A 13,703-nucleotide genomic window follows, 5' to 3' on the forward strand; every position below is an offset into this window, starting at 1 on the left:
GGGCTATGATTGAAAGTTTGCTACATCGCCTGATAAATTGCATTTCTTTGATTGTTTCTCAAACTGATAAATTCTCCGATAATCTGTTTTTTGGTGATCAAGAAAACAATCGCGGTTGCCGTAATAACTCCCAGGATGAAGTCCGCGACCCAAGACAGGTATTGGCCAGACCGACCATACCGAAAACAGGCATTGGCCAGACCGACAATACTCAAAGATAGGTATTGGCCAGACCGAGCAGACTTTGGCCACCATTGGCCAGACTGAACAGACTTTGGACACCATTGGCCAGACTGACCAGACATTGTCCAGACCATTTGGCAGACCAAACAGACCATAGGCCAGACCGTTGTCCAGACCAACGGCCAGACCGTTGTCCAGACCAATGGCCAGACCGAACAGGCCATAGGCCAGACCATTGTCCAGACCGTAGGCCAGACCATCCGCCAGACCATCCGCCAAACCATAGCCAGACTCATTTAAACGTGTATAAGCATCCAATAAAATTTATAATTTATTCATTTCATTTTTTGAATGAGAAATCAATATGAGATTTTAAAAGGAAATTATGGGAAAAAACGTCGATTTAAAGACAAATGGAAATTTCAAAGGATGGGCTGCTATTTTGAAAAACAGTCAATACAGCACGCATTTATACAATTTGGCTTTGATTTGGCTGGACCTCTAGGCCTTGAAATTAGGTATTGGCCAAACCGAACAGACCGAAATATGGGTATTGGCCAGACCGAACAGACAGAAATATGGGTATTGGCCAGACCGAACAGACCAAAATTTGGGTATTGGCCAGACCGAATAGACCGAAATTTGGGTATTGGCCAGACCGAACAGGCCGAAATTTGGGTATTGGCCAGACCGAGCACACCGGAATATGGGTATTGGACAGACCGAACAGACCGAAATATGGGTATTGGCCAGACCGAACAGACCGAAATATGGGTATTCGCCAGACCGAACAGACCAAAATTGCCATTGGCCAGACGGAAGGCGCGACCCAAATTTTTTCCAGACCATTGTGGACGGTCGCACCGGACCCCCCTGTCCGCGACCCAAGTCGGTCTGGCCAATACCTGTCTTGGGTCGCGGACTTCTTCCTGGGCTCGGTCATTTTCTCTTACGGTGGCTTCACTTGGTGCTCATATTGTTAGGCTTCCGACAAGCGATTTGTTGTTATGTGCGAGGCGGATGGTAGTTCGAATTTTGAAGGTAGATCTTGCATGGCGGAGGATTGAGGCTTTTTGTTTAGCTGATTTCGCATAGCGCGTGAAATTTTATTTCTTTTGTATGAGAATCCGCTACACAATCCATGCTTCCTATTTTTGATTTTCTTTTCCTTACAGACCGTCTGTTCACTTTCAAACTCGTTTATGCGAGAAGATATTTTCTCCTCTGTCGCTTTCTCATTTTTTTGGGGTCAAGTTAAATAGCGTATTCTTTTAAACAAAAACATTTAATTTGATTTTATGAGAATACCACTAGAAGATTGCAGAATATATATATATATATATATATATATATATATATATGTATATGTATATATATATATATATATATATATATATATATATATATATACATATATACATATATACATATATACATATATATATATATATATATATATATATATATATATATACATATATACATATATGAAATATATATATATATATATATATATATATATATATATATATATATATATATATATAGATAGATAGATAGATACACATATACATATATATATATATATATATATATATATATATATATATAAAACATAAATAATTAGGTAGCGACTAATCAACAAGAATTAAAAGAGAAAACGTTGGTTGTTGAGTTGTTGTGTTGTTGTGTTGATTTGGAAAACCCCCTAAAAAATTTCCTGTTGAGCACTGTTGAGGTGCTTGAGATGTTTTCTTCTTCTTGAAATAGTTGAAAGGCGGATAGAAATATTCTAAATGTGTTTACTACGGATACCGAAAAGTAGATCCTTCCTTTTTAACAACGATGACTCCTGAATTCAGTAAAAAGCCGTCACTTTCATCTTGGTAATTTCTGGATCTGTGTAATTACTAAGACTTAGTTATTACTAAGACCAGCAGGGAATGACGGACTTCTTGTCGGTGACGTTTGCGACAAGGAAAATTACTTTTTTGCTGGGAGCTGTGTGATACTTCGTGCATAACTTTCAAAATTCAGAAGTTGTCTTTTTTGAGACGTCGTCTTATTTGCTTTTCTTCCTTTGCCGCAGGTGTTCTTGTTGGGTTCAAAGAAAACTGTTTTAAACAATTTTCTTTAACTCATTTTGTTTTCGGGCTTCAAATATAATATATTTTGTAGAAGAGCTTTGAGGAATTTTCAAAGTTTACTCAAAAGTTAGTTAAATGGTTTGATTTGCAATTTAGAGAGCTGAGCAGTCAGTCAGAAAATCAAAGCCGTTTTTATCTTTCTCTTCGATTCTTATTTTTTCAAAACACTTTTCTGAGTTTTCCCTTTTCTGAGATTCCACTGCAATACCTAAGAAGCAATTCCGTTTGGCAACTGCAAAATTAGGTAGGTTTAGTTTGACTGCTTGTTTTGCATATCGAGTCCAAGAGTGGTCAAAAATTCAAACTCGTTTATCTGATTTCCGCGTTATTGAGATCCAAGTTTGTTATATTGACTGAAATGGCTTTATGATAATTCCGTAAGTTATTCAGATTTTTCTGAAAACTATTGGGCTTTGCGGTCAGAAATTCAAAATTCTCCTGTAAGCAAAACTTGTGGTAATATAAAACTATTCTGATTTTTCTTGAGATCCCAAAACAAAAAATTCAAATCTGAAAATCAAATTTTGTTATTGAATTTTCTGATTTCAAAAAAAAATTCTGACATTTTCTGATATGGAGATCCCAAAATGATATAATGGCCAGAAAGGTCCTCTGGCTCTTGTAAGACTAACTCAAGAAGCTACTATACGAGTCTTTCTGGAATGTTGATAGGATATGTGGTTTTTTTTATTTTTCTGATATAAGGCCGTTTTCCTTGATTTTTGGGTGATTCTTCGCAGATATTCTTCTCAAAGTTCGATTTTTTTTACTTGATTTGACATAATAACTGGTCAAGGTTCATCAATCGATTTGCTATCTTAACAAAAAAAATTTTTGGACGACAAACTAAAAATTTTGGAGGTTATTTGTCATAAAACATAGAAATTTTTGGATGGATCTGACCGTGGAACAGGACATCAGAGGTAACGTCTGACACATCGGGCTGACTTTTGCCGTTAACGTATGAAACCAGTAAAAGAACGATTCTATGGTTAGGGTGACTTCTGAAACCCTGGTGACCTCTGATTCCAGTAAAAACTCCAGATCCGATACAAGAGAAAACTCCAGAACATCACGACCAAGGAGTCGAATAAATTCTGTAAGTGTAACATCAGAAGGTTTCTTGAATATCGGTTGTCGCCATTAATCTATAGGTTTTTAAAATCACTAATATGATATCAGTTGAAACTACAGAAACTGATAAAGGAAATGGCTCCTGATTAAAAGTGTTTTTTTTTGGTTTCTTAAAATTTTTGCGTAAAACAGCGGAAATGATTTATTAACCGAAAAACTGTTCTAATGATGGAAGCATTGATCAATTATAAAATTTACAATCAAACATAAGGTTATCACGATAAAATTTATGTAATCAACTTGAATCTAATTGGATGAAGCGAAACATTAAAGATGCTTACATTATATAAACTATTATTGCTGATTCATAGGAAACAAAATTTTTAGATATCAGTTCTCACTATTGAACAGCGGCCTCCTCCACATACTTATGCAATTATATGATATTGCTCACCACTTTTTTGGTTTAGGCGTTGGAAGATGAAAAACATGTCCTGGCTCTTGTCATAACGCCCGAACTGATCTGAATCTAACTAATACTCAGTTCCAAATTCCAGAAAGGCTCAAATTCTAATACAGAGGTTGATTTACGGGTACAGCACTCTTTGCTAGTACATTTATTAATACGTAGACAAATGTGCAGTTACGAACTTGAAACCATTTCATCGTAGAATTCCCTTTGTCCTGAAATAATGGATTTCAAAAGAGGAAAAAAATATTTTAGTTAAACCAGAATATCAAGCGAGATTTAAAGCGAGATCAAGCGAGACCAAATAAGCAATTCTCATTCTCAAAATACCTCAACGTCGAAAAGTTTTGTTATAAATTTTAAGTCACCGACAAGGTTAGACTTCAACCATTCATTGAAATTTCTCACCAAATCTCTGATTTTGCAGATTTTTGAACTAAATTTTAATTTTTTTAATTAGTGGGTAGTGGGGTGTGAAACCTGTCCCATGAGCGCTTCATCTTTCTAATAATATCTTTGAACTTATTTTTTTTCTTTCATAATCTTGTTTTATTATCAAACACCTTCAATTTCAAACTGTACTGACTTATTTCAAAATCAACCCTTTATAGTCGCTGTTCAACTCAATACTTCACCTTTAAATAAAGAACTAACCTTGCATTAATGTATTTACGAAACTGTTTACTATATTTTATGACACCTGCTCTCTTACTGAGCGGTTGCATACCATACTCGGGGAAACAAATTCAGGCAAAAATTTTCATTTATATGTTGAATCTCTTCGACGAGCAAAGAATTCAATGACATGAGCTCGTTCGCTATTGGCGGAGTGCTCTATTTAGTTAATTCACAGGCAATAATGAGATGAACAGACCTATTGGAAGAGTAGTTTCTAAGATTTTATGAGTCGAGCTGCGTTTAATAATTGAGAATACTATTTTAAAAACCCAACCTATATAGCCCGCAATGGTCAGTTCATATGAGAGTCAGCACATACAACAATTTTCTGGGTTTGCGGACTTGAAATAAGACTTTTCTGAGAGTCCATTAAATTTTCACGTCTATATAGTATCGTTTTCAGATACAAGTCAGTTTTAATACAATCAAAAGGTATTTTTTAAAAAAATTCAAAAAAATTATCGGAATTTTCTTGTTTTTGAGATCCCAAAACAATGTAATGGCGAGAAATGTCCTCTGGCTTTTGTAAGACTGACTCAAGAAGCTACCATAAGAGTCTTTCTTGAATGTTGATAGGATATGCGGTTTTTTGATTTTTCTGATTTACGGCCCATTTCCTTTATTTTTGGGTGGTTCTTCGCAGATATTCTTCGCAAAGTTCGAATTTTTTTTACTTGATTTGAAATAATAACTGGTCAAGGTTCATCAATCGATTTGCTATCTTAACACAAAAAATTTTTGGACGACAAACTAAAAATTTTGGAGGTTATTTGTCAAAAAAGGTAGAGATTTTTTTGGATGGATCTGACAGTGGAACAGGACATCAGAGGTAACGTCTGAGACATCGGGCTGATTTTTGCCGGTGACGTATGAAACCAGTAAAAGAACGATTCTATGGTTAGGGTGACTTCTGAAACCCTGGTGACCTCTGATTCCAGTAAAAACTCCAGATCCGATACAAGAGAAAACTCCAGATCATCTGCTGTTATCACGACCAAGGAGTCGAATAAATTCTGTAAGTGTAACATCAGAAGGTTTCTTGAATGTCGGTTGTCGCCATTAATCTATAGGTTTTTAAGTTCACTAATATGATATCATTTGAAACTACAGAAATTGATAAAGGTAATGGTTCCTGATTAAGAGTGTTTCTTTTTGATTTCTTAAAATTTTTGTGTATAAGTGGAAATGATTTATTAACTGAAAAACTGTTCTAATGATGGTCGCATTGATCAATCAGATTATGAATTACAATTTACAATCAAACATAAGGTTATAACGATAAAACATTATCACTTTGAATCTAATTGGATGAAGCGAAGCATTAAAGATGCTTACATTAAATAGGCTATAATTGCTGAATCATAGGAAACAAAATTTTTAGATATTAATTCTCACTAATGAAGAGTGGCCTCCTCCACATACTTATGCCATTATGTGATATTGCTCACCACTTCTTTGGTTTAGGCGTTGGAAGAGGAAAAACATGTCCTGGCACTCGTCATCAAGGCCGAACTGATCTGGATCTAACTAAAACTCAGTTCCAAATTCCAGAATGGCTCAAATTCCAATACAGAGGTGGATCTACAAGGAATTCTCACGGGTACAGGGCTCTTTTCTAGTGCAATTATCAATTCGTAGACACGTTTTCAGTTTAGAATTTGAAACCATTTCATCACGGAATTCCCCTTATCCGGAAATAAAGGATTTCAAAAGCAAAAAAAAATTAGTTAGAAAAAAAGCGGCCAAAACCTTTACATATAAATCATATCTCTCAACTTAAGATTCATAATTCGAGTCTCCTAAAATTTAGTTTAAATTAGTATCTAGAAACTCAAAAGAGCGCATAGCATTTTCTTCACATACTTCGTGATGTGAAAACAAGAATAACAAATTAAACGAGATTTATAAGCAATACTCGTTCTCGAAATACTTCAACGTTGAAAATGTATTATTTTAAAAATTAAGTCAGCGACGAGCTTAGACTTCAAATATTCATTGAATTTTCTCACCAATGTTCTGCTCACAATATTTAGCAGATTTATCTAGTGTTTTGTGAAGCCTGTCCCTTGAGCGCTTCATCTTTCTATGGATATATTTAAAATTATTATTTTTTGTTTCATAATCTTGTTTTGTTATCAAACACCTTCAATTTCAAACTGAATTGACTTACTTCAAAATCAACACTTCACTTTCGCTGTTCAACTAAACACTTCACCTTTAAATAAAGAACTAACCTTGCATCATCGCTAAGGGCTGCAAAATTTTAAAATTTAAAAACTTCAGAGAACACCAGTTTGAAGTGATGGTAATAATTGTAAATTAAGTTGACAATTGCTTAAAATATCTTACAAGATACCCCAGTCATAATCGGATGGTATGATTTCAAGTTAAAATGTAATTTTTTGCATAGAAATTTTTGAACGGTTATAACTGTCTGTGAATCTTTTCCGTTTGTGCCCCCCCCCAGCTCAGTGGGTGCATATTATTTGCACCCCCAGACGCACGTGCAATATATTTACATAACGATTTACTATAAATTATGACAACGCTCTCTTACTGAGCGGTTGCATACCGCGCGTACTCGGGGGCACGAATTTTACGCAAAAATTTTCAGAGTTGAAACTCTTCGACGAGCAAAAAATTCAATGACATGAGCTCGTTCGCTATTATTGGAGTGCTCTATTTAGTTACATTTACAGGCAATAACGTGATGAACAGACATATTGGAAAAACAATTTCTAAGATTTTCTGAGTCGAACTGCGTTTAATAGTTGAGAATACGATTTTAAAAACCCATCCTATATAGCCTACAATTGTCAGCTCATCAGGGTCAGCTCATCGGGGTTTTTGGACTTGAAATGAGCCTTTTCTGAGAGTCCATTTAAGTGTCGCGTCTAAATAGTATCATTTTCAGTTACAAATCAGTTTTAAAACAATCTACTGAATCGAGTAAGATATAGCTGTCAAGCGGGAGAATAATATGTTGTGGTCCGTGTTGCCAAATTACTTCCGAGTTTGCCAAGTTGCCAAGGTGGTGTTGCCAAGTTTTTGCAGCCGGACTTCGTGAGGCGAAATCTGCGATCGGATTAAATTTTACTTGGCTGAGGGTTTCCTCAGAGTAAAACGCGAACTCAATTCAACAACTCGTTTTGATCAGCAAAAATGAGATTATCAGTTTATTCAAAATTACAATGTCGCTCATCAACTAAATAGACAAAAAGAACATTAAAAAATCAGTTCATATCAACCATAACTAACATATATAATGTGAGCAATCCCCAACAAAGCTTGTTCAGTTGAACTGCTAAGATAGGAGGATTAGGTACTCCAAACCCAGGGTTAAAAGCAAGTGAGCAATTTGAAATGTCAAAAAACACATCCTTCCTGATTTTCGGAGTCTATTTTGAATGGAACGACATTGAACATCGACACACACAAAACTCACATTCACAGAGGCAAACAAAGTTTTCAGATTGAAAATGAGTCCCGGCAGAGTATTACATATAAGGATTTGTTCGAACAAGCATGCTCATTAAAGAGGAAAAGCATGGAGCAGAATTTCAAAACAGGAAACTCTTGTTGGTTAAAAGAAAATGTGTCAGAGTGAGACAATTTTGTTTTGTCGAAAAACGAATTCCAAGATTCTATGGCGCTAAGAAACAGTTTACCCCTAACAAAACTCCCTGTAAAATTTGATGGCTGGGGTGAAGATTTCCATGTTCAGCATGCCCTCATTTGCAAAAAAGGAGACTTGATTTCACAAAGACATAATGAAATTAGAGATTTATTGTGAGACTTATCGTGCACGGACTTACACACAAAAAGAGACAATAATTCGTGACCATTCTGAGAATCAGAATGCGTTAAGAGCCGATCTTCTCATAAGAGGTGTGTGGAGCCCGCAATAAATTACCTGCTTTGACATTCGTGTAACAGACACTGAGACAAAATCTTACAGCAACAGAAATCGAAAGGATGTGCTGGAAAACTGCGCTGACGAAAAGATGAGAAAATACTCCGAGGCCCAGCAAGAAAAACATACCGCTTTTACTCCGTTTATTTTCATTGATGACAGTAGCATGGCCAGAGAGAGCAAAATTTGTCTCAGAAGATTTTCGGACAGACTCGCTTCAAAATGGGACACTCCTTACAGCATTATCATGAACTGGGTCAAACTGAGATTGAGTTTTACAATCCTAAGGGCCTCATATCTGTGCATTAAGAGGAACTAGATCTAAATGGAGATCTTTTCGCCTTGAAGTTGGAGTTTTCATACCTTGAAGTAATATTTTGACGTTCCAGTTGTAATTGGAGAAAAATTATCGAATATTTATCACCAAACATGAGGAGGCCGAGTGTATGTAGACTAAATGTCTACTCCCATGGATTCTTTTTTGTAGGTCACTTAATCAGTAGGGACAACAAATTTTAGCAAAAATTATTAGCGCTCTTGTGTTGTTGTCACCTAATGAGTGGGGGCATCAAACTTAAATGAAATTGACGATAATGCTGGCGCGAGCAGCCTGAAATGGGATCAATTTTAAAATGTCATCAACAAAAAAACAACAGCATGGATCCTGAAGGAAGACCTCTAGCTATATTAATGCCTCCAATCACATGTTTTTGTGCTTAACTGACCCAAGTGGGAAGAACAAAAGCATATTGTAATAGAGGCCTACTTCTTGTTGTGAAAAAAAACGGACTGCTGATATTAAATTATTTAAACCGCTAATATGTTGTGTTGACTACTAAAATCATGGTAACCAAGTTAATTGTTAACTGATTTTTACTCTCTAAAAAACTAAGTAGACAATTATCCAGCAACGCCTGAGATGCATAAAAAGGAAGTAATGAATTGCAGTGTTAAAATACCTCTATCAACAAACTTAGGTGTCAAAACTAAATGAACTAAAAATAACATTTAAAAAATTTTTACTGCGATGATTTCTTAAATGACAGTTTCCTCTGTTTTTTGAACAAAAATACAACAGACTGTTACATTTCAATAATAACTTTCCGGCAGTTCCTAATAATTTTTTCCCGGTCAAGTAACATGAACAATATATTTACTGGTTATGAATAACTAGTGAGAAACAACATTTTTGCAGATGTTTCGCAAAGCAGTTTCGAGCTCATCAATTTGATCTTTCTCGTCGCTGACTAAAAAAGAGAGCAAATCGTAAGCCACTGATTGACGTAAGGCGACAAAGTACTTGATCCGCTGATCTACGATGGATATTCGCTTTTTGTCGCTGAAGAAATTGTTTGGTCATTGGCTTGACCTGCAGTGTCTTGTATCATTTAACAACAGACGTAGATGGGGCGGGCTATGATTGAAAATTTGCTACATCGCCTGATCAATTGCATTTCTTTGGTTGTTAATCTGTTTTTTTGGTGATCAAGAAAAGTAATCGCGGTTACCGCAATAATTGTCATCTTCTCTTACGGTGGCTTGGTGCTCATTTTGTTGGAGCTTCCGACAAGCGGTTTGTTGTTATGTGCGAGGCGGATGGTAGTTCGAATTCTGAAGGTAGATCTTGCATGGCGGAGAATTGAGGCTTTTTGTGTAGCTGATTTCGCATAGCGCGTGAAATTTTATTTCTTTTGTATTAGAGTCCGCTGCCCATAATCCATGCTTCCTATTTTTGATTTTCTTTTCTTTCGAGACCGTCTGTTCACTTTCTCATCTTCTCATTTTTTTGGGTCAAATCAATCAGCGGATTCTTTAAAGGATGTCTGCCAATCTTGGCGAGTTCTGAAATTAACCAAGTTTCTGTTAATAATGGGTAACTTCACCGGTCTTTTGATTTGAAAATGTGCTGCCACTTCTTTTGAAAATGGTAGACTCGGCCCCTAGTGCTTCAGTCAAGTCTTCCAGATTCTTTTTGGAACGCTTGCTTTTCTTGCTTTTTCCATACTTCTTTCAACTCTACTGCGTTTTCAGAAAGTGGAAGTGGTCTGCATGCGTTAGATACTGTGCGGTATCGTGACACATTATCTCTTGCCCAGTTTTCAGGTTCCTCTTCACGTCCATGAGCATCCCAGGCAGCGCAAGTTACTCCTATTTCAACCTCAATATAACTGTTTTCACCCATTGACAGGCCTCTTCAAGCAAAATTGAATTGGGCGTCACGGTTTCTTCCTCTGAATATCCACAAAATTTTTTTTAAATCAACAGATTTTAAATCAAGATTTTAGATCAAGATTTTAAATCAAGATTCTAAATCAAGATTTTAAATCAAGGGTTTGCTCTGCATATATTGCTTAGCAGGGTGATCGGTTTTGTACCAAATTGGGCTTCGAAAATGCGAATTCTTTTCGTCTGTTGATTGCATACTCGCAGCTGCTAAATGACGTATTATAAAGCAGATGTCATGTTAAGTTAATTTGTTGTGGACTTTTTATCTTTAATACATGCAGGGCTTCGTTTAATTGTTTCAAAGGAGACGTCTTACTGAAACTAGGACACCACAGTCAATAACAGGAGCTCCTGTGTTCAAAAGTTTTTACTGGTTTGCTGGCTATGTATCTTGATTGGTTAAACCTACAAAAACGAGGAAACCAATGATTCAAGATGCATATTTCTAGGACTTTAACTACTTCTGGATCAATAGTTTTGTCGATAATTTCAGCAACCAGTTTTTTTTGAAAATCAGTCTATTGCAGTTAGAAAAAAATTCATGGCCAATTTCTGTAAAACATGGTCCTCCAAAATCAAATTGCCTTTCTGGATTCGGCTTACTACAAGATTCGTGTGGTTGAAGATTTTAGCAGCAAAAATGATTTGAGATGCTTACCTATCGCGGTGCATGGTTTGCACTCGACTGATTTGACTAACAATTATCTGTTCATAAATGGCCACCAGTAGTGGCAAATCATCCTTCTTGATCTCGGTTGATTTATCCCTATATTTAGATATTTGAGCAGAGCCTCTCGTAAGCGGTTTGGTGTCGAAACAATCTCATATACGCAAACGCAGCCCGTCCTTACATGAAGCTCTTTACAGTATGTGTGGATATGCGCCTTTGAATCTTTTAGTCGACTTTACTTTTTTTACTATTTGTATAATTGCAATCCCTGCACATCTTTCAAGAATGACGCGTTACGGTACTGAATACAGAAGCCAAAAGCTGTTTGCTAAAAATTTTAATTACGATACTGTCAAAATTCATTTATCTGAGCTACTTGTAAGAGGCGTTCATTCATTATATCAAAGACGGGGTCATGAGAATATAGATCGTGCCGGCGCTTTGGGAAGGATTTGAGTTTGTTGAGGACGTCAATCTTTTTTAAGGGCAATTTGAAAATGAAAGTCTCGCAGCGGTCAAAGGGGATTGCAATTTAATTTTGTTAATGTCAAGTGGTTTGTTTCTAATAACAGAGAGCAACTGATTTCTACGGTCATTTTGAGCAGAAAGCGATTTTTTCATTTATGTCTTGTAACCTTTAGAAATAATAATGGCATTCGAAATAATGGCGCAAAATAGAGAACTTTTCTGTTTTTTTTTTGCTAAGGGTTATCAACAGCGTCAGTTGTCTGATGTTAAGTAATCATTTGGGATAGATTTTGAGGTGGGAATAGTCTTTTAATTTGTTTTTGCGTCCCCCAAAAAGATGCATATTCACGAAAATTTATCTTGGAACTGCATTTTTGAACTGGGGCTTGCTTAGCTGGTGACGGAATAAACGTTTGCCTGCATACTCGCGGTGCAAAAGTGCTGCTGATGTTAATAATTTTAAATTTGTGCTATTTTTAGGTGCCGCGTGACCCTCGGGTGCTTCTTCTAAATAGAGTGTGTGCAACTAAGGTGCAAATATGACTGATTTTGACTTAACTGAATTATCCATAGCGGACATCAGTTTTTGCAACTATATATTCTACGAAACGGTTGAAATTTTTAGCTTGTTGGAAAAAGTGACCAGAGATATAGTCAAGAGAGCCACAATTTGCATCTCGCGATTTTCTAACGGATAATAGTCAGGAGACAAGGCTCTCAATCCAGAGTGTTAAACGATTGTCAAAGGATTTGTTTGTTCAGTTTTTCTAAAGAATGGAAAGTAAAGCTCCTTGATCATAAATTTTTTATCATTTTGGTCTATGGAAAATGTTTTTGAAATGTTCTACAGACCTTACCGCTTTTAGCAGTTCCAGTTCATTCACATTGTAACTTTTTTTACAAGAGTTCAAAAACCGAAAGGCGAAATCAATTGGTTTCCAGCCATCTCCAGCAAGTATTTCTAATGCAGCGCCTAATCCAGAATGTGACGCATCACATTTGACACATGTTTCGAGGTTCAGATTATAAGTTTAATTAGACAATTGAATGCGTCATTTTGATTTTTCCCCAGCTATCTACTCGCAATTAAGATGTTGTCAAGAAAACAGTACGTGTTTTTAACCCAATTAAAGTATAGTACAGGGTTTAAAGTTTACTAAAGAATTTTTAGAATTCTGCGCGCATACATGTTAGTCCATATCCAGTTTCAAATCAAAAAGTACATACAATTTTGTCGCTTGTCTTATTAACATTGATGTGGTTTGCTAAATCCAGATTTAATTTAAATTGACTAATTTGGTATTTCAAGTCAACGTACCGGCTTTTAATGTTTGTTTCCTGAGTAGCTTTATTTAGAGTTTTTGAGACTGGTGCTTAGCTGATTGATTGATCCCTTTTAACAGTGACTACAATTGGTGGTATGAAAAACTGATCTGAAATTTTTGACTATCTTTCTTTATGTTTTTAGTCCATTAATTTTTGAAATACAGTACGACTTGCGCTAAAAGTGTTTCGAACTTCCATTCTCCCACAGCACTGTTACCACCATGCTGCAACCCGTCTATGGCATGTTGAGGAGTTCACTTTTCCCGTTGTTTTTTTTAATTACTGCCACCATATTATCTTCCAAGAAGCGAGCATCAGTATTTTAAAACTTTGGAGTAAAAGCTTTAAATTTGAAAAAAACGACTGATTGTTAAGTTTCATTCTCTTGCTCAAATGTATTTTCAAAGGTATTCAAAATTGTATCGAAGACGGGTTGATGAGAATATAGGTTTTGCTGGTGTTTGGGGGAGGGTTTGGTTTTGTTGGGGACGTCAATCAAATTTGTGGGCATTTTGAAAATGATATTCTTGCAGCTGTCAAAGGGAACTG

General features: G+C 36.0%; 2 protein-coding genes across 3 annotated transcripts in view; both read left to right on the forward strand.

Annotated features, from left to right (window-relative positions):
- LOC142345814 (very long chain fatty acid elongase 2-like) overlaps window positions 1-13,703 on the forward strand; it is a 493,465-nt gene that overhangs the window by 153,768 nt on the left and 325,994 nt on the right. The window lies entirely within an intron of this gene.
- The window catches only part of LOC142346247 (uncharacterized), a 57,230-nt gene continuing 48,972 nt past the window's right edge, over window positions 5,446-13,703 (forward strand). Inside the window, exons 1-2 of the mRNA XM_075398762.1 lie at window positions 5,446-5,566; window positions 6,016-6,151. Of these exons, the coding sequence (XP_075254877.1) occupies window positions 5,446-5,566; window positions 6,016-6,151 (257 nt within the window). The remainder of the gene's footprint in view (window positions 5,567-6,015; window positions 6,152-13,703) is intronic.

The sequence above is a fragment of the Convolutriloba macropyga genome, chromosome 9, assembly GCF_964194025.1.
Source record: "Convolutriloba macropyga chromosome 9, txConMacr16.3, whole genome shotgun sequence".
NCBI lineage: Eukaryota > Metazoa > Xenacoelomorpha > Acoela > Convolutidae > Convolutriloba > Convolutriloba macropyga.